The sequence below is a fragment of the Lynx canadensis genome, chromosome A3, assembly GCF_007474595.2.
Source record: "Lynx canadensis isolate LIC74 chromosome A3, mLynCan4.pri.v2, whole genome shotgun sequence".
In the NCBI taxonomy this organism is placed as follows: Eukaryota; Metazoa; Chordata; class Mammalia; order Carnivora; family Felidae; genus Lynx; species Lynx canadensis.
In genome coordinates, this window is record NC_044305.1 from 6189972 (window position 1) to 6210742 (window position 20771).

At 50.4% G+C, this 20771-nt stretch overlaps 2 protein-coding genes across 9 annotated transcripts in view; both read right to left on the reverse strand.

Moving 5' to 3' along the window:
* RTF2 (replication termination factor 2) overlaps positions 1-406 on the reverse strand; it is a 41428-nt gene extending 41022 nt beyond the window's left edge. For 2 of the 6 annotated variants that reach the window (XM_030309345.1, XM_030309344.1), the window contains exon 1: positions 270-406. In XM_030309345.1, coding sequence (XP_030165205.1) covers positions 270-338 — 69 coding nt within the window. In that variant the 5' untranslated portion in view covers positions 339-406. The remainder of the gene's footprint in view (positions 1-269) is intronic. The other 4 variants (XM_030309343.1, XM_030309348.1, XM_030309347.1 and 1 more) reach the window with 2 other exon arrangements.
* Positions 407-7091: 6685 nt separating this feature from the next.
* The window catches only part of CASS4 (Cas scaffold protein family member 4), a 37873-nt gene continuing 24193 nt past the window's right edge, over positions 7092-20771 (reverse strand). Inside the window, exons 3-7 of one of the 3 annotated variants that reach the window (XM_030309339.1) lie at positions 15042-15143; positions 13960-14040; positions 11751-13076; positions 10443-10520; positions 7092-8314 (exon numbers count right to left, since the gene is read on the reverse strand). In XM_030309339.1, the coding sequence (XP_030165199.1) occupies positions 7904-8314; positions 10443-10520; positions 11751-13076; positions 13960-14040; positions 15042-15143 (1998 nt within the window). In that variant the 3' untranslated portion in view covers positions 7092-7903. Of the gene's footprint in view, positions 8315-9167; positions 10389-10442; positions 10521-11750; positions 13077-13959; positions 14041-15041; positions 15144-20771 lie in introns of those variants that run through there. The other 2 variants (XM_030309340.1, XM_030309342.1) reach the window with 2 other exon arrangements.

A 20771-nucleotide genomic window follows, 5' to 3' on the forward strand; every position in this document is an offset into this window, starting at 1 on the left:
TTTGTCCTCTCGGCCCTCAATTTCTAGGTCCGAAGAGTGAGGATAATGACAGTAAGAACTGTACGAGCTACCCCATATAAAGCGTACCCCCAGGTGAACGGCAATAGCAAGCACTCAATAAAGGTCTGATATTAATACCGTCGGTAATTCTGAGTTCTCCAAATGAGCACGGCAGCGTCAGGAGCCCCGCTGGCTCACACCACCCCCACCTCCCCGTCGCTCCCTGGGGACCCCACACCCCCGGCCCCCAACGGGCCCACGTCGCTGACCTTCTCAACCTTCTTCGGCCCCTTCACCAGTTCGTGTCTCTTGGGGATGGTTCCTCCGTCGCAACCCATCGCGAACCGGGAGTCAGAATCCCCAGCAGCGACCACTTCCGGGAGTTCCCGGCGACCGCCGCAGTCACTTCCGGCGCGCCTGGATGACGCACTACGCCCGACGCGACGCGGTGGGGCGGATCCGTTGCCAAGCCCCGGTTGCCATGGAGAGCGTCGCTAGGCGGTGGGCGAGGCCCCGCGGCCCGGCCTGCCGGAGAGCGCGCGAAGCCTTGCGCGCCGAGGGGCTGGCGGGGCGTCCCTCCCTCCTCCCCGTGGGCGCTGGATTTCTGCCGCCCTGTGGCGGTCGCTCGCCGCGGTTCGGGGAGCGGGGGTGACTCAGGAGCACCCCCGGTTCTCGGGCCCCGTCCCACCCCAGCACGTCTGACTGTGGGTCTGGCACATCCCCGGAATGGGAGCGCCTGGAGGGAAAGGGGTGCATTTTATTAATGTAATTAATGATGCATGTGAATGACATCTGTTGTGTCAGAGAACCATCACGTGTGCAAAGGAGAACTTGTAACTGAGCACCACCGTGACTTTAACACTCTCAACAAATCCCGTGAAGTGGTGTTCTAGTAGGTTCTGGGAGAGTAAGATTCTCTAGGCCTGCAACTTTCATCCTGCCGTGTGGACCGTCTATAGATGAAATGTTGCAGAGTTGGTCCAGGAATGTATCTGATCCACAGCCCCCTTTATTTATTTATTAAAAAGCAGGTGTAGTGAACAGAGGCAGCTTTATCAAGGCTACACTGATGTTTGCTTGCCTTTTCCAAGAGATAGGTTGTATTAGGTCCATAATGAGAGGCCAAATCCCTTGCAAAACCCCGGCTAAAATCCATGACTGTCTGCTTTCAGGCTCTTGACTCTCTTTCTAGTTTTTCCTTTAATTATGGTAAATATTAGGGGAAAGTCTAACCACAGCGAGTAAGGTGGACCTATACGATTGGATGTTACCTTGCTGACCACAGTGAGACATAAACAAACAAACAACCCTGAAAATATTCCCCAGCTGGGAACAGAAAACATGTGGATATGAAAACTTCAAGGACTGTAACATTGGATTCTCTGTGACTGCAATTGATGGGAATTTAAAGAAAATAAACCTTTTAATCCGTTGGTCTCTCATTGCCTTATGATTTATTTTTATGCCAGTCACAGGAATTGTAAACTGTGAGCGTGGGGACTTTGTTTTAGTCCCCATCGTAGCCTCGGTGCCTGGAAGAACCTTTGGCTCGCTCAGTATGTATTTCCACAATAAGCCCAAAGGAAGTACAGACACGTTCAGCAAGGGTGATAAATCCAGTTTGGGCAGGCCCTAAAACTGCTACGTAATAGGGGAATCCATTTACAAGTACAGAAATAGAGGCCTGGAAAGATCAAAGGACTCGCCCAAGGTCCCACAGCTGGTAGGAGGGAGAGCTGGGACTGGGTTCCAAGATTACTTTTCTCCCCCAAAGGACGGAAAATCAGGGACGGAATAGCATAAACCCAAAGATCTTTAGACAGACTCTCAAACCAGTGCTCTTTTCTGGCAACAGAGTCTGCCCCTCCCCTAGTTCATTTGGAGAAGTGAAAACAGAAATACCTGCTCTGCATTTAACCATGGCGGTGGACCGGGAGATTGGGAGGCACGGTTTCCTCTGTCTTTGTAACTTAGGAGGCAGGGGGTACGACGCCTTCCATTTTCCGAATGACAGACCTGAGACTGAGCTGTGCAAGGCGTCTTGGCTCAGGGGCACACGGCAGGTGAGTAACAGGAGTTCAAGATGAGAGGCCTTCTCAAGTGAGGCCCATGGAACTACAAATGCCATGTTCCTTAACCTCTCCCCCAAAGCTACCGTGACACCCAGCAAAGCAGTGACCACTGGGTGGGCCGTTGAAACTCAGGCAGCTGGATTCTTTTTTCTCTTCCTCCTTGGTTTCCTCATGTAGAGTATTGGCTATTAGCCTACGCTGTGCTACCGAAAATACACAGCTTACGCTTTTATATAGTTAATATCAGCGGTAGCAACTCATTTGTGTTGAGAGCTGGCTAAGTATCAGGTACCTCACTCGGTGTTTCACGTGCTTTGTGCCATTTTGCTTGACCACATTAGACACGCTGGAGTCATCAGCTGCTGTTACCTTCCACTGCCTTTGCTGAACGAACTGACACGGGATATTCCCTTGTGAGGATCTTTGACGACAGCTTTGCCCCAGCCAGGCTGTGGATTTGAAGGGTGGGAGATGGATGAAACCAACAAAAAGAAAACCATGAGCCCCTAGCAAAACCAGTATTTCTTAATCCCAAAAGGGTGTTGGACCCACTGGAGAATTTGAGAAAAAGTTTGGACTCACTCCCCGTGGAAAAATATCCGGTCGTACATAGAAAATATTGCTGCAGTTAATACGAATATGTATCTCATTCACCAGCTCCTGAGGCCTCGGCCAAGATCAAGTAGTTTAAATGTTCCTACTGCCTGTTGCAATTGTTTCCAAATGTTTTAGTCTTCTGAACCGTTGAGGGTTTGATTTCCTGTGAGCTCTCCCCCTGCGCTGTAGTTTGAAATTCTGTCTGGGGGCACCTGGGTGGCTTAGTCTGAATGTCTGACTCTCCATTTCGCTCAGGTCGTGATCCCAGGGTTGTGAGAGCGAGCCCCGCGTCGGGTTTTGTGCTGAGCATGGAACCCGCTTAAGATTCTCTCCCTCTCTCTCCCTCTCTCTCTCTCAATAAAAAAATACAAATACAAACAAATAAAATTCTGTCTGGACAAGGCTGACAGGCAAAGTGACTCATTTTGAGAGTTGGCATGAAAAACCAACAAATATGTGTTACGGTTCTTTAAGACTTTTACAGACACATCATTCAAGGTTACACTTAAGAGGATGTCCGAAGGAGGGTTAAAGTAAAATAAAGTGGGAAATGGAAGTAATTACTGAGATAATTCAGGACAAAAAAAATGTACTCTTGATTTGCAGTCTTAGGGAAATATTAAACATATTCCAGGAATATACAGGCCTTATGTCTACCCATCCGAGCTCATGTCTCCCCCTTCCCCCCAGCACCCCCACCTCTCTTGGCCCCAGTCACACTGGCCCCTTCTCTCCTCTGAGGGCTCTAGGTATGTTTCTACCTCTGGGCACCTGCCTTGCTGTCCCCTCTCCAGGAACACTCTTTTCCCCTGTGTGCCAGGCTGGCTCCCTTGTGTGACTCAATGTCTGCTCTAGGACCCCTCCTCCGAGCTTCTCCTCTGACCACTACGCCCACCTTGATTTAATTTCATCATGGCACCTACCACCCCTGGCATCATATTATAAATTTAAATTTTGACATCTTGTGTGCCGTGGATTTTTTTTTTGCATTGATTATGATTGTTTAAATATTGCATCAAAATAAAATGTATCTTGGTTGCTAGGTTTTCGGGTGCCCCTTTACATTTTGCGTTCAAGGAGAATGCCTCACTCACCTCAACTCTTCTCGCCCTGGTTTCCTGCCCCCCCCCTTTCAGCTGGAAGGAACTCTGCACGATGCAGAACCTTTGTTTTGTCCCCTGCAGCACCTCTGGTGTTCAGCAGAGGCCTGATAAAGGGGAGATACTCCATAAATATTTGTCCCACGAATGAATGAAAGGAAAAAGGCATTGGCAAATCAGCCTACCCCAAACGGGAGACTTTTGCACAGGGGAAGCTTTGGGAGAGCTGGATGCATATTGGGGGAGAATATAAAATTTTTAAAAGCTGTTTTGTGTGTATATATAAAAAAGATAGTTGCCCCCAAACCAGAAACACAGCTCCCCAGCGCTTGTCACACTGGCAGATCTCTTAACTGGGTTCCTCGTCACTTCCATCCTCCTGATGAAATTTAACTTAATTGAGGTCAAGTTGCTATCACCACGGGCACCACCACACCAGCCACTATTTCCTCTTCCTACCTTGAAAGGAAGCAGTACAGAGTTCTGGGCATTAAAGAAAACTACTTAGCAAAACGTTGCTGAAGGTAAAAACACACACACACACACACACACACACACAAAACAACAACTGATACTATTCTACTTTTAAATGTTTTTCAGAAGTAATTGTCCTATTGAATTAGTGGAAACTCATCCCATAACTGCTCTCTTTCAAAAAAAAAAAAAAAAAAAAAGGAAGGAAACACATTTAGCTAACAGCAGCAGTTTTCAATTGTTTTAAAGCCAATGGTTTTGTACTTTGTCAGCAAAGTTGAACTTGGTTTGAACTCATCTCAAATATATATATACACACACAAATATGTACAAAAATATATAGAGAGACAAATATGTCTCCAGATATATTTAAATTTAAATATTTATTTATTTATTTATTATTTGAGAGAGAGACACAGACAGAGAGAGAGTGAATCCCAAGCAGACTCCATGCTCAGCTCTGAGCCCAACGTGGGGCTCGAGCCCATGACCCTGGGATCATGACCTGAGCTGAAATCAAGAGTCAGATGCTCAACCGACTGAGCCCCCCGGGCGCCCCAACCACATTTGTTTCTCTACCTGTCTGTCTACCTACGTCTGTAGTGTTCCGAAAGCAATGGAGATCTGTTAATTACCTGTTAGAGTCTCTCACTTATGAAGGACCGAATGAGTTAAAACGTCTAAAGCGTTAGAACAGGGTCTGGAAGGTAGTAATCACTTATTCAATACGTACTGCTGTCATTACTATTGTGCGAAAATAATCTTGCCCGCTGGCGTGAACACCCACGGGCGCCTCCCCGCAGCCACCCCTCCTTCTTCCGACAACATTCCTGACTTGGGTCGGGGCCCCCGTTGGGACGCAGCTCTCCAGGGTCTCTCGCATTTCTGTATGTCCTCTGGGCAGAGGCGCTGACGGCATTTTGTTCCGGATTACCTCTTCTAGGTTGTTTTCAGCAAACGCCCTTGGAAGAGAGAGGTGATGTCTCCCTCCGGAGCAGAAAGAGAGCTCTGTTTGCTGCCCAGTAAAGGTCATGTTTCCCTCTGAGGCAAAACTTGGCCAGGTCTGCACAGAGGCCATTATAAAAGACCGGGGTCGCCTACGCTCAGAGTTCTTTGGCTTTGACACAAGCCCCCAGTGCGCACAGCATCACCTGTGCCCTCCTTTGCTTTGCCCTGGGACTTGGAGTCAGGTGGAAAGAGGGAAAGGTGAAGCACAAGATGCTTGCGATGCTGTGAGGAAGCTCCTTCGTCTCTGTGACATAGGCCGCCTGAATAGTGTCCTTAGAAGGCTGGCTCGTGAGGTTGGCCTTTGGTTGCTTATAAAAGCTGGCATTTAGGGAGGGTTCCCAGCATCCCCAGGGTCGATAAGAACGGGTCAGTCTGCCTAAACCGTTCATACAACGAGTGTCACTCGTGCTGGCTACGTGCTCTCCTTCTGGGAGCCTGGAGTTCGGGAAAAGGCTGCCGACCATAGGAACCCCAGGCGTGAGGCTCTCGTGAGCTTCCCTGGCTGGGAACATCGCACGTGTGCTGTCACAACTTGTTGCTGGGGGAGTTAGAAGTGTCCCGTGTGGCCACGGGGACAGGACTGTTGGCCACTTGAGCCTGGTGTCCTTTGTGCCTCACTCTCTGAGTCTTTCCCCTTGCTGGCCCCTTTCACTGCAATGAATCATAGCCACGACCGTGAACATAATGCTGTCTTGGGATTCCTCCTAGCAAATCATTGGACCTAGGGGTGATCTTGGGGACCCCAGACATACCCTCTGATGCCAGCGTCTGTGTCTTCTCTCAGCATCCATGAAACTGGCAGGCTCACTTGTTGATTTAAAGCAGGGGGATCTCAGACACGTGATAGTTGTTGGGAGGGCCATTCTTCTCCCTCTCTCCAGACACATGGGACTGTGTGTGTGTGTGTGTGTGTGCGCATGTGGGTGAATCCCGTCGAGGTCAACCTGGGTATTACATACCCTGCTTGTCGTGGGCTTTCAGGGGCAGGCACTTGCTCTAAGCCAGCCCAAGCAGAATCAAACCATTTTCTTCTCCTTTGGCTACAAACCAAGGATATAACCTGGAGAAGCCACCTTGCAATCATGAGTGTTAACACAGAGCAAGTGGGACTGAGAAACTGGGCACCCACACCAGCCGGCCTTAACGCCAGGCTGCCCCTGGGCTATTTTAAGATACTTGAGTCAATGAATTTCCTCTATTGCTTAAGAAAGATTGGATATGGTTTTTGATCGCTTCCAACAGAAGGAGTTCTAACTGATACCGATCACGGCTGTTCAAAGAACGGGGCCTCCCTGTTCTGGCGGAGAGAACCAAGCCAGCCCCACAAAAGATGCGGTGCTCCTTTAGGGACCCTAAGAGTAACTCGGTGAAAATAACCAGCCTTCTAGCAGTCAACAGTCTAGAAGTGCCGACCGGGCGAAGAGCCTGGATCTGGTGACATTTCGGGTCACTTCCAGCCCAAAATGCAGAAGGCGTTTAGTAGCTGAGGTGTGTGGAGGGGATGCTGTAACCATAGCAACATGAGCTGAAGTCCCAGCTGCAAGGAGCGGAAAAGGAGGTGGTTTGATTCGAGAGGCGCTTCCTGCACCACCCTCAGACCCGTGCCCGGCAGTCGGTGTCCTGTCCACACCATACCTCCTGCCTGCACCACCACGAGGGACGGCTTTGCCTTTTCCATGCTAGCCTTGCGCATGAGCACTTGGCCTCTACTGCGTCTCCTTGCACACGTCCGGGAGAAGCATTTCAATAAGACGAGTCAATATTGGAAGCTTTGCTTCGGCCCCAGACCCCGGGTGATACGGATCAACGACTCTTCCAAGGAAAGGATTGCTACGAAGGATGTTTTGAGTCACGATCATATTTACGTAACGTTATAAACGGTAACAGATTTGAGACTGTTGAAGCATCAGCCTTTTCTGATTGGGCATGCCGAATTTACCGACACAGAATCTGTGATACACAAAATAAATTAACAAGGAGCCCAACAGAACGTGTTATGTTGGAAATATAACATGCGTCTTTAACTTGGTTAAGATGAAACAGCAAATATGTACAGAGTGTAAGAGGCAGATACATAATTTGTACCAAATCTCACAGAATTAAGTCAGTCCAAAATGAAAAACAGAACATTTGCTGACGGTCGCAATAGGAATTGATCATCTGAAAATAAGTCTCTCCTTGACTTTCACCCTAGCACCTGATACGCTGTATATGTATCTCTCCATCATTTGTCCCTCTCCCCACTGGATTGTAAACTCCCTGAGGTCAAGGGCTCTGATTCACTGCTATACGCCCAGCACCTAGAATCTGACATATAGTACATGCCCAATAAATAAGTGTTGAATGAGTGAATTTAAGACAGGCGTGCATTCAACCAACATAAAATTGGTTTCTACCACGTCACTTGGTACGCCGACCCCACATGCTGTGCTAAAACCTTAGCGAGGTCCTTACTTAATACCTGGCTCTCTATGGGATAAGTCAATGTCCTGGGGTAGCTTGGCCCTTGGCAATACCGGCTTTGGCCACCGTGGCTGTTTCTGCCCGTGGCTGTGGCCCCGGGCTGGCTTTTCGCATAGGACACAGTTGCACGGCTGGGGACTGGCAAGTTGAAGCTAAGAGGTGAACAGGGAGAAGGCGGGGGAAGGAGGCTCATTCCAGCGCCCCCCTGAATTGCCGAGTGTGTTGTTCCAGCTTCCGGGTCTCGGCCTGGAGGTGCCCCAGGGCTGCCGGGCTGGGGTACTTGAGCACGGCGTGCTTGGTGGCCAGCGCGAGGTTCTTGAGCAGGCTGCAAAGGTGGCTGCTGCCACAGAGAATCTCATTGCGCATGTCCCTCTCCTGGGTCTCCTGGCACAGCGTGTCCACCAGCTTCTGTCCCACCATGATGACCAGCTTGCTCTGCGCGATGAAGATCTCGGGGGGCTGGCTGTTGCTCAGGCTGCTGTTAAATACGCCGATGGCTTTGAACAGTGCCCCGAAATAGAGCCGGCAGTGTTGAGAAAGGTGGAATCTCTTCTCAGGGTTCTGCTGACTCAGAGGCCGGGGGGTGGGGGAACAAGGATGCTGAAAGAGGGAGGAAAGTAATCGATCAGAGGCAGATTTGATCGCCAGGCTGTGGGTATCTCCCTTTTCCTGTTTTGCTCAACGTTCTAGATTTTATATCAGAAAAAGTACAGTTTTGTGTGGGGAGCCCCACCGTGCACCATTTGCCTAACAAATTAATGTTAATGTTTTCAAAGCACGGTTACATATGAAGTATGGTATTTACATCTACAATATTATATATTGCATTGTATATATAATCTTACGTGTTAAATACATAAAATCTCATTCAGTATTCTCAACAAACCATTAGAAGCCCGTTCTAAGAAGCAAATGGACAGAGGTGCCTGGGTGGCTCCGTTGGTTAAGTGTCCGACTTCAGCTCAGGTCACGATCTCACTCAGGCCTTGATCCCACGGTTCGTGGGTCTGAGCCCCGCATCGGGCTCTGTGCTGACAGTGTGGAGCCTGCTTGGGATTCTCCCTCTCTCTCTGCCCCTCCCCCTGCTGGCACCGTCTCTGTCTCTCTCAAGAGAAATAAAGAAACTTAAAAAAAGAGAGAAACACATTGACAATGAATAAATCTATAACCTTAAAGAACGCAAGAAAACTCGATGAGATTTAAAAATTTACTCAAAGAACGGAATTTTCAAAAAATCCTTTCTAATTTCAGCATCGGCAATAAACCTGATCCCCCCAAATTTCCGGAAGAAATCCAAATACGCTGACCTATCTGTCCTAATATGACAATATTTCTCTAACTTGCTAACTTCATGATCTCACGGTTTGTGCGTTCAAGTCCTGCATCAGGCTCTGTGCTGACAGCTCGGAGCCTGGAGCTGCTTCGGATTCTGTGTCTCGCTCTCTCTGTCCCTCCCCTGCTCTCTCTCTCTGTGTCTCTCTCTCAAGAATAAATAAACATTAAAAAAAAATTTTAGTGGCATCCAATTTAGTGGCAACCACTCCAGGGGATAATCAAAAGCCTCTTTGTTAGGTTACAGGTGGGGAGATTGATGCTCCCTGAAGCAAAGGGCTGCCTATGGTCATTCATTTTGTAAAATAAAGATCTGGAGTTCTAGGCGGAGTCAGCTAAGTCTGAATGTCTTAGTCTTTTCATGAAACTGCATGTTCTCTCATCCACCTGTGATCTCAAAGCTCACAGCCTAGAAGAACTCAGTGTTAGGGTCTGACTTCATATGTTGAAACTCGACCCGCTAAGGTGAAGGTGGTAGGAGATGGGCCTTTGGGAGGTAACTAGGATTAGATGAGGTCATTTGGGTGGGGCCCTGTGATGGGATTAGTGCCCTTGTTGGAGCCCTTGTCTCTGCTCTCTGCCACCTGAGGACACAATGAGAAGACAGAGGAGAGCCCTCACCAGGATCTGCCCAAGCTAGCACCCTGATCTCAGACTTTCAGACGAGGGTTCTCGTCCCAATTTGCCCCCGAGATGTCCACGTGATCAGACATCTCGGTCCTTCTCTCTTCCACTCACACCCACCCCCCAGCCAGGGAGCTGATCTGGTTCCCTGTTCTCCAGGCTCTAGGTACTCAGACAACCTTCACCAGGGATGCCCTGTCTGCTTCCTTCTTCACCTTGACTTGTTTCATCTTTGTCTTTAAAGGAACCCACTGGTTTTACTTCTATTACTTTAAAGGAAACTTTTCAAATTGATGACTGGAAAACCACTGTCATTTGTCACCGGTAAGAAGGAACCAACAAAAATAAGCACCATGATAACATCTTTGAATGTTTTTGAAAAAGAACATCAAGTGTCACAGAGGCGTTGGTGACACATAAGCCCCAAACCAAAATGGTTTTCCTGTTGTAACCAGAAGCATTAAAAGAGAATGTCAAAGGGAATGTGCATCCATGGTATCGAACACCATGTCAGTCCCACCCACGCTAAACCTGCGACGCCCAGAACTGTCACTCATGGTTCAAGGATTACGCTCCACATTCTGGGGCTCGTTGGACCTGTTCATCTCCAGGGCTCCTTCTACTGCAAATAGGAAGAACCATCACAAACACCACATCTATTCCCAAGGCGTCGTGGATCACGGCTATCATGCTGACTTGTTCATAGCAGGAGGCATCTCTAGGGACAAAGCACGCGAGTCAGAAATACGGGCGAGCCGGCCCTGTCACTTACCTGTGCTTCGAGGTTTTTGTTTTCATCCAACCTTTGTTCCAAGATGGGTTTTCCTGTCTCTTCTAGATTAGGCAACTTCTGAAAAATAAAATCCCTTCCGATTACCAACCTGAGTGGTTTCGACACGGTTCAGAGGTGTTTGAGTCTACTTTAAAAGGTGAGCATTTTGGGGCGCCTGGGTGGCTCAGTCGGTAGAGCGTCCGACTTCAGCTCGGGTCGTGATCTCCCTTTGTGGGCTCGAGCCCCGCGTCGGGCTCTGTGCTGACAGCTCCGAGCCTGGAGCCTGCTTCGGATTCTGTCTCCCTCTCTCTCTGCTATCTCCTCCCATCTCCTCCTGTGCTCTGTCTCTCTCTCTCAAAAATAAATAAACATTAAAAAAAAAAAAACTTGAGCATTTATGTTTTTATTTTTGTGAATAGTTTTGCCCCCTGGTGCCTTTTTTTTTCAACAAAGGAAACTTTGCCAGACCCAGGGCTAAATTCTGCCTACCCACATGGCCTGATATAAGGACACATAGTTTAAAAATTATATATGTTTATATTTATGTATTTTATACCTCTTTATGTCTATATCTATATTTTTAAAATAGGGAATGAAAAACACCCAGGTTTCTGCCTTCTCTAGAATGTGTTAAAGCTCTTACACCAACCACCAGGCATTTTGACAGAATACCACACAAGATTGGGGCTAAAAGGGATCAAGTCGTGTTGACACAGCCCCCAGGTTACCCGCTGTACCCCTTGACACTCGCAATCCTTGAACCAAAGGCTCTTTTCCTATCGTGTCTGAATTCACGCAGCCAAGTATTTCGAACAGTAAATGAAGGCTGGAGGCTGCTAAGAACACACACGATTTGGAAGAGTGTTTACACTTCCTGTTCTGTTTCTCAGAAACACAGAGACAATGACTAAATCTACAACTTTCAAAAATGCAAGGAAACTCGGTGGTGAGATTGAAAAATGTGCTCAAAGAACAGATTTCAAAAGGGTTTCAAAGTCCTTTCTAACCCTGGTGTTAGAGATAAGCCCCAAGACACCACGTTTCCAGAAGACGTCCAATCTGCCTGAATGTTCAAATGCCTATCTTACTTCTTAATAAGATTTCATCTAGAACAGCACTTCCATGAATTTTATTTTCTGGAAAATGGAACCAACGTCTCTCAGAAATTATCGAAAGATTATCATCATGCGATACTCAGTTATTGAACTGTTTTTAACAATTACGGAAGGATTCTCAGCATCTAACTGGTGGGCGACGTCTCCAGATAAAATTTGAAGGGCTCCTTGTGTTACACCACTCGGAACTCACCTGTTCACAGATACTCGTCCCGTTTTTCTTTAGTATTTCAGGGGAGTGCTCCCTCTCCTTCTGTTTATCAAAAGGAGCACTTCTTTGGTATAATTCCATTTCTCTTCGGGGAAGCTGGATGCATTCGGCAAACTTAAATTGTGCGTCTGGGGTCACTTGCAAGGTGTCTCCCTTTTCACAGTTCTGCTTGAAAAGGAGCTTCCCGTTGGCAATGACCATGGAGGCAAACCTCTTGACGTCTTCCGGAACCATCCGCGCCACTGTGACAAATCTCTCGAGGTCGTCCGGGCTGTTTTGGGCTTCGTCCGTCACGAGGACTTCCAGGGACCAATTGCAGCTATCCAGGCTCTCCTTTGTTCCGAGCAGGATCTGGTAGGAGTTGGAGATCGTCTGTAGCTGGTCCCTAATTCTGGCCTGAAGGTGAGTGTCACTGAGGTTGCAGGCGGTCCCACGGACCGTGCGGGCAAAATCCAGGAAAGCCCTCAAAGACTCCTCCACGTGGTCGGCGGCCCTGCGGATGGCACTGACGTTGGCCTCCAGATAGTCTCTGAACCTCCACCTCCTGCTGACAAAGAGCATCAGGCTTGCGACAGAGCCGGCCACCTTGTGCTGCAGAGACGCTGCTGTCTCTCGGGCCCAGTCCGGGTCCAAGCAGAGCTCCTTCCCTGCCTCCTCCGAGTAGGAGCTGGACGAAGAGTCCGTGGCCGTGGAGGAGCAGGAGACAATGCTGGCTCGGCTGTCGGAGCTGGAAACGGACAGGCTGTCCGCTTCCGGAGACAGCGATGGTGGCCGTCCCGAGAGCCACGAGGAGCCACGGTCCGTGACGTTCTCTGAAGCCCCGTCGGCACTCCCCAGCTCGTGCTGGGCCTGGGGGCCTCTCGGCGTTGCTTTAGGGATGTCATAAATGTTTGGCTTGGTGTTCTGTTGTTCCGCTCGGGGAATCAGAAAGCTGGAAGGAACCTTGTAGCCGACACCTTCGTCCAAGGGGAACGTGTCCCTCGAGGCCAGAAATTTATACGTAGGAATTTCTGGAAGGCTGAGTTTTTTCTGCATGGGCACGTTTTTGTGCAGGTATGGATCGAGGGACCTTGCTCTGCTGTTTGGAGGACAGTGGAGGCTGGACATATACTGGGGGGAGCAGCATATACTGGGGGGAGTGTGGGGCCCCGATCCTTCTGCAAAGCTGCTTAGAGATGCGTTTCTCGTACCAGCTTTTTCCGGAGATACTGGCGTGTCATAAATCCACTCAGATTTCTGAGGGCTCGGTAACGTGCTGTAGCCGCCTTGCCTCAAGGCGATCGCTGACGTCAGGGGAGCACTCTGCCCCTGTGAAGAACCAAACAAAATTGCCCAGGTTAGTAGCGATAAAGACAGGGTGTGAGCCACTCCTTTGACGAACGTGTGTTAGGCTGAGGGCCTCCTAAATGCCAGGTACTGTGCTGCTTAAAAATCTGATTGTCACTCCCCTACTCCAGCTTCTTCAGTGGCTCCCCATTGCTGTTTTTGCTCAAGGCCCTTCACAATCTGGTTGCACCCACCTTCAGGCCTCCACACCACTCCTGCCACCACCTTCCTCGTGGGCCCAGCCGCCCAGGCTGTTTACTGTCCCCTGAACTCAGAGTACTCACTGAGCCCACTGTATTTCATTTTGCCCAAACCAGCCCTTCTGTTCTAAAAGCCCTCCCCACCCTTTCCTTTCTACCTAACAAACTCCTATGCAACCCTCACGACCCTGTGGAGATGTCCCCTCTTTTGTAAGGCCTTCCCTGATAACCTTGGGTATAGGCATATGCATCGTATGCATGGGACAGAATTCAACGATGAACACGGGCTCCAGATTTTCAAATTAAGGCGTCTCTCCAATAAATAAAAACCTACTTTAACACATCTGTGAGGTATAGAATAATAAGCGTTTAACTGAGATCCGCTGGGCTTTCGCTCCGCACCAAGCACCGTAGTAGGTCCTCTGCAGGAATATCTCAATTCTCACAATTAGTCCGCCATAAGAAACTGAGGCACGGAAAAGCTAGAGGACTCACCCAAACCACATCGCCCACCCTGTTCCTGAACATCACTGCCATCAGGTTTCCAAATGAAATAAGTTCTGCTGTGAGGCATTTGTATCCCTACTTTGGACCACGCTGATAAAACGTCCCGGAGGAGGCTCACATTTTCCTAGCAGCAAATCTCCGCGTCTCATCATACTTACACTTGGTTGGCTGGCCAAGGGACCAAGTCGTGCCTTTTGGGGGCTGGCGGGTACGTCATATAACTGCTGCTTCTCTGGCTCCTGGGGAGAGACCGAAAAGGATAGCTTGGATTTTTCCCTCCCGATGGACGCACATCACAGACTCTGCCCACGCCAGTGTTTTTTCCAAAGGAAAATGCAAACCACTGAAAACTTTGGGGCTTCCGGTCATGACGCTTGCAAGGCGGAAGCTTACATGGTTATGTTTTCAACAACGGACACTGTGCTTTAAAAAGCTCGCCTTCTCGACCGAAGATGGGGACAAACTAGAGAGAGAATGAAACGCAGTTGGCCTGAGTTAAAAACAGTGGCTCATTTAGTTCTGTAAGTTAGCCTTAGGGTTGACTTTAAAAGGAATCAAGGAAATTGGGACTTCGTGGGGCACCTGGGTGGCTCAGTGGGTTAAGCGGCCGACTTCGGCTCAGGTCATGATCTCACGGTTCTTGGGTTTGAGCCCCGTGTCGGGTTCTGTGTTGACAGCTTGGACCCTGGAGCTGCTTCGGATTCTGTGTCTCCCTCTCTCTCTGCCCCTCCCCTGATCATGCTCTGTCTCTCTCAAAAATAAATAAACATTAAACAAACAAACAGGGTGGAGAGGGCCGGGGTGAGGGTGAGGTGAGGGAGGTGAGTCCTGTATGTGTCTTTATTTAAGACTTCTGTGCCCAAGGCCAGCGCCTCCTTGTCCCACGTGGCCCCTGCCTGTGCTCCTGGCACCTGTCACGGCAAAGGGATCAAGTGTATTCATCCAAGGGTCAGATGTGGGTCACACCTGAACCTGAGCAAGAGCCAGACCAGAAGTGGGGGTGGGGGGGTGGGGGGAGCATCTCGGGAGGCTGAGGCTGGAGGCGACCGGCCTGTCCCAGAGCCCAGGGAGGAGACTTTGTCCCCGAGCCGGTGATCACTGGCCCACCTCGGAACCTGCAGGTGGGAGGTGTTCAAAAACAGGTGTGAGAGAGGCGGGCGGTGCCTGCAGGGAGGCGGGGGAGCCATCTGGGTGGCACGGAGAGCCTCACTTGTGGGGCAGGGCCACGGCTGAGACTCACCTTCAGCACCGGGGGGCCCCGGCTCTGGGTCGGCACGTCATACACCTGGGAAGGCCGAGCAGGCAGCGAGGCCCGAGCGGGTCTGGGAATCGTGAAGAGGGCCTTGGGGAGAAAAAGAAGAGCCGTGGGAAGGAAACGTCACCGTGGCGTCCACAGCTCAGGCTCCGTGTTACCCTCACACAGCGAAGGCACCCCTGCGGCGTGGAGGTGTTCTCCCTGCACCCTTAACACGCGGCCCTTTGCTCAGACGGCGGGGGTGGGGGGACCCAGGACATGAGAGGGGCGGGTCCCGTGGTGGAGGGCAGTCTTCTGCCTGCCTCAGCCTCAGCAGGGAGCAGCTTAGAATGCAGAGTCTTGGGCCCTGAATCTGGGTCTCCGAGTGCCCCCGGGGAGTCCTGGGCCCTGAATCTGGGTCTCCGAGTGCCCCCGGGGAGTCCTGGGCCCTGAATCTGGGTCTCCGAGTGCCCCCGGAGAGTCTTGGACCCTGAATCTGGGTCTCCGAGTGCTCCCGGGGAGTGTGGGGATATGCAGCACCAGCCAGCCTCCAGACGATTCTGAGTTCGCTTGGGATCTGAGGCTGTGATTCGAACCCGAGGTTACTAATGTGTTCACCCGATGATGCTGAGGATGTAGTTGTGAGCCAGGCAGGCAGAGAGGCTCTAAGGGTGTAAAGTGAAGGGACTGTCGGGGGTGTGGAAGGGGCAGGGGCGGGTCACGGGACTTGTCGCTCCAGCTGAGGGCTGATGGGGCCGCGGGAGGTGACCAGACCAATGGTGGCCTCAGCCTTGGAGTCACTGGATTGCAGTGAATGTCCACTCTAGACCAGGTACCCGGCTAGCTGCTCCTGGGCGACAGCTTCCAAACCCGGCCAGAGAACCAATCACCTGACAAACTTTAAAATAAAACAGTTGCGGGGGCCCCACGTCAGCCCTCTCAAACAAGAGTGTCTCCAGGAGGGGCGCGGGAAGGGGTGATTTTCCAGGGGGGTGGGTGCCGTCTGCCAGGGTCAAGGTCTAAAGGAGGAAATAAAGTATGGACGGAGCCAGGACACAGGCTGGAAAGCGAGACAGGGCCTTGAGGGGAGCAAAAGGTCAAGTCCAGAGCGTCTGTCAGAGGCCGACTGCATTTCCCATCTGGCAGCCAGGAACCTGTCACTGCAGGGGGCTTTCCAAACTGGATGGCGTGGATGGTTAGGACCTGAATGTGCGGAGACCGGGAGGGCAATTCAGGCTGGGAAGGACTAGATCGGGGTCCCTTTGTTCAGGGGGGTGACCCAGCTCTGTGCCCGGCATGAAGGGAGTGCTCGTATTTCCTAATCGATCTGCTCGTTTTGGGCGAAAGAATGTGTACAGCTTGAGACAGTAGGTAGAAGACAGTGGGCCCCCCACTCATCAGGCCGGAATAACAGACTCAGATAAAGCAACCGCGAAGCAGACAGGACAAACTTGTCTCCCCCGGACGCACTCAGCTGCCCAGTGTCAAAATAACGTCCTTCTGAGTGACGACTATTTCTTACAGAGAAACCTGGTTCTCTAAAATCCTGGGCTCCCGGGAGCATTATGGCCTGAAGCTCTATCAGCGAGAAAGAAACATCCAACTCCCGTCCGCGAGGCAGGCTGGCTTTTCATCCCCAACACAGAGCTTCAGACGGCGGGTAGCAGGTGTCCCACATCTACCTCAACCTGGGGTCCCCAAGGAAGGAGCAGCCTGTATCAGCTTTGCAGTCTGGGCTGATGCCGACCCTTCAGACACTGCCCTGTTTTGCTTAGAGCCTAACAAGACAGGCTTTGTTTACGCTAAACACCACCTTTCCCCAACCTCATCACGATGTATGCTACCTTCTTCTGTTTGTGGGATGCCCCGAGGTCCCTATGCGACGTGACCCCTCTCTCTCCGGTGGGCAATAAACCCGACTTTGTCCCTGTCAGTCTCAGGCTGATTGGTTTAGGACGGTGGTTCTCCACCGCAGTCTGGGTTAAATCCAATATCCCACAGGCCTGCCCCATCCAACCCCAGGGACCACGCGTGGTGTGTCCCCAGCCATGCCATCCGCCATCACCTCCACTCTTTCTTCCTCCTGCTCCCACTCATTCTAACACCCCAAGCTCTCCCCTACCACAGAGCTTTTCCAAATGCACTCCCATTTCCTACTGCTCGCTGTGGCCCCAAGCCCCATTTTATTTATGTAGCTGCCTCTGTGGGTCACACATGCCTTGAAGACCACCTGCAGAGGACAAAGGGATTTTCCTGCACGTAGAATTTCAGGTAGAGGAACCTGGTTCACAAACGCCCGTGTTTCTTGGAAAACATGGGTTCAAGATGGCAATCAATTAAGGAACATGTTTGAGAAATGTGGTTTCGAAAGGTTCGGGGGGACAGACGGAAACTCCAGTTTGGGAACTAGTGGGTCTGAGAGTGATTCCACCAGGAAGTTGGACGCTTTTCACTTGAAATATGAAAGATTCCCCTTTCTGAATTCAAACCAACATCAGATGTGTTCTTTGCATGGTGATTAAAAAAAAAAAAGTCGGGCTAGTATATTATATTAAGGAAGTTGGAATAAAAAGTAAAACAAAGCTCGAGATAGTGGTTACCCTGGAGGAAGTGACTCAGAGAAGGTGGGAGGGGGGCTCATGAGGTGCTAGTTTTGTTCTATTTCTTGATATGGATACTAGTGACTAAGAGGTGCCCTGAGGATCTGTAGATTAATCTCAATAAAAAGCTAATTGCTGGGTGGTTCAGTCGGTTAAGCGTCTGACTTTCGCTCAGGTCACGGTCTCACGGTTTGTGAGTTTGAGCTCCCCATCTGGCTTTTTGCTGTCTGCACGGACCCTGCTTCGGATCCTCTGCTCCCCTGTGTCTCTGCCCTTCCCCCAGTCATTCTTTTCCCTCGCGCGCACGCTCTCTCTCTCTCTCTCTCTCTCTCTCAAAAATAAATAAATAAATAAACTAAAAAAATAAAATACAACCTAACTGCAAAGAGCAGTGTCAGCCACAGAGTCAGGAAAACGGAGAGCAAGGGCGTTCAAAGTCTAGGGGCAGAGTCAGCCCCACACGGGCACGAGGAAGCTTCAGTCTCTGGTATTCAACACCCTGGGACCCTGGCTGGGCCATTTCACCTCCCTGGAAACTAACGTTCTCATCTGTAAAATGAAGAGTTGTTCCCCAGATCCACAGAGGTCTCTCCCAGCCATAGAGATGTCTGATTCTGACATGTAGGGTCCTAGATCAGTCGACTTGAGAGAGGTGACCTATTTTCACCTTCTTGGTTTTTGACTTTTGGCCAAGCTGAACCTAGGGACAGTTGGCACAGGGATGAGGGGAGTCTGTGAGGTGGGGCCACCTGCCAGTTCCAAGCCCATGGGAAAACAGCTCCGAGCTAGCGGGCTGGACCTGCCTAGTTCTATACACCAGTGCTCCACCCAGAATGCATTTCCCCGGCCGCCGCGGAGTCAGGCTAACTCCCAGGTTATTACATGAGCGGCGCAGAGAGGTCTGCCTTTTCCGTGGATCAGAAGATTCCCAACTGGTTTTCATCCATTTCTTCTAGCTCCTTCCTTCTCGGAGTAGAAGAAACAGTGGAATTACTTAGAATCACCAGAAGGCACAACTCGAGGAGAACTTAGACACGGCAGGGCCAGACAGGTAAACAGAGGGTGTTGGGACGTGTCCGCTCTCCCAGCACAGCCCCAGAAGCCCAGTGACCCAGCCAGGCAACTCGGGACTGCTGATTCTCCAACTTAAGCAGGAGAAAAAGGCAGGAAAGTTCCCCAGGTGCTTTACTGGGGCCACCTCAAGAAAGCCTGCTCAGGTGGCCAAGGGCCCCAGGTTTCTGAATTCCCCTTTGGTGGCTGCGGTTTCTGTCAACGGCCACAGCCTCACACGAGCGAGGGCTCCAATCACGGACACGCTTCATGGTAAGGACAAGTCTCTGACCCTTTTCTGTTTATCACAGCGCCAGTCTAGAAGTTACATCTATGGTCATGAGGTGCCATGTTGTCCCCGGTCTCTTCATTCGTGTAACAAACGTTGAAGTTGGAGGAGCCTGGACTGGCTTGGGCACTCGGGGTACCTGGTCAACAACAGTCATCACACCTGTTTGTCTTTTACGGGGGGAGAGGGGGGGACTCAAATCAAACTTTGCCTTCGGCAAAGGCCACTCGTTCTCGGAGGAACAACACCGTGGCCCTGCTCTGAGTCAGCTGCTCAGACAGCAACGGAACATGCCAGGCTTCGACGTAGACCAGCTGTTCCGGAGAAAGGGGCTGCCACAGTAGGTTCGAGCAGCGTCCTTCTGGGGTTTGGAGCCAGCGCCCCTGGGTGGCAGCTGTTCCGTGTAAAGGCTGTCTGGTCCTCCGCCTGGCAGCCCGGGGGGTTAGAACATCTGAGCTATTCAAAATATTTTAAGAAACCAACACCTTTCCGTTTGAAGAGGTCATTGGAGGTGGTGTGGAGGAGGCCTGGGTGGTTAGTGGAAACTTCCCAGGGCCCCCAGCACGCACACCAGGGGGAGAGTCCTTCCTGGACACACACTTAGCCAGGACCCCTGCCCAGAGCTCTGGCCAGGTGGGAAGTGTCCTTTGAGCCGAGAGCAAAGCGAACAATGCGGGAAACGCCACAGTGGCTGAAGACCGTGCAGATGCGTTCTGCACACCTAGCCCCTCATCAAGGCCTGGGCCTGGGGGAAAACGATACGCTGTTTTTCTCCTTTCTTCTCTAAATTGCTTTCACTGCGGGGCGCCTGGGTGGCTCAGTTGCTTAAGCGTCTGACCTCGGCTCAGGTCATGATCTCACAGTTCGTGGGTTCGAGCCCCGCGTCGGGCTCTGTGCTGATGGCTCAGAGCCTGGAGCCCAAGATTCTGTCTTCCTCTCTCTCTCTGCCCCTCCCACTCACACTCTGTCTCTCCCTCTCTCAAAAATAAACATTAAAAAGATTTTTAAATTGCTTTCCTTCTTAAAAAAAGTTTTTCTTCTGCGTTTACCTAGTGCTTCTTTTCCTCTGTTTTTTAAGTGCTATTTTTTAAAATCGCAGTTGTCATACAGGCCATATATAACACACAAATCCATTTTCTGATCTCTCTGCTCATTGTATATTTACTGAGTACCAACCTATGGGAGTCACAGTCCCAGGTGCTGGGGACACAGGAGTGAATGAAATAAAGGTCCCTGCTGGACGCCTTCTTTCACTTTCTCCTTAACCAATTCCACTTCCAAAGAGGAACCACTGATGGTGTGTGTTTTCTTTCTTTCTTTCTTTCTTTCTTTCTTTCTTTCTTTCTTTCTTAAAATATTTTAAATTTACTTTTGAAGGAGAGAGAGACACAGCGTGAGCAGGGGAGGGGCAGAGAGAAAGGGAGACACAGAGTCCAAAGCAGGCCTCGGGCTCTGAGCTGTCAGCACAGAGCCTGATGCGGGGCTCGAACTCACAAACCGTGAGATCGTGACCTGAGCCGAAGTGGGATGCTTAACCACTGAGCCACCCAGGGGCCCCGGTGTGTGGTCTTTCAACGTGTGAGCATGCACACATACATACACACGGATCATTTTGGTTTTTGGTTGTTTTTTGTTTAAATGGCTCTTTTTTGCCTCCAAGAACGATTCCATCTTTTTTTCGCATGCCTAATATGTTGCAGAGGTATGCCAAAACTTCTGTAACCAATCTCCCCATCCAATCTCCCCATTGACAAACGTTTAGGCATCTTTGATTCTTCCCTACAACAAAAAATGCTA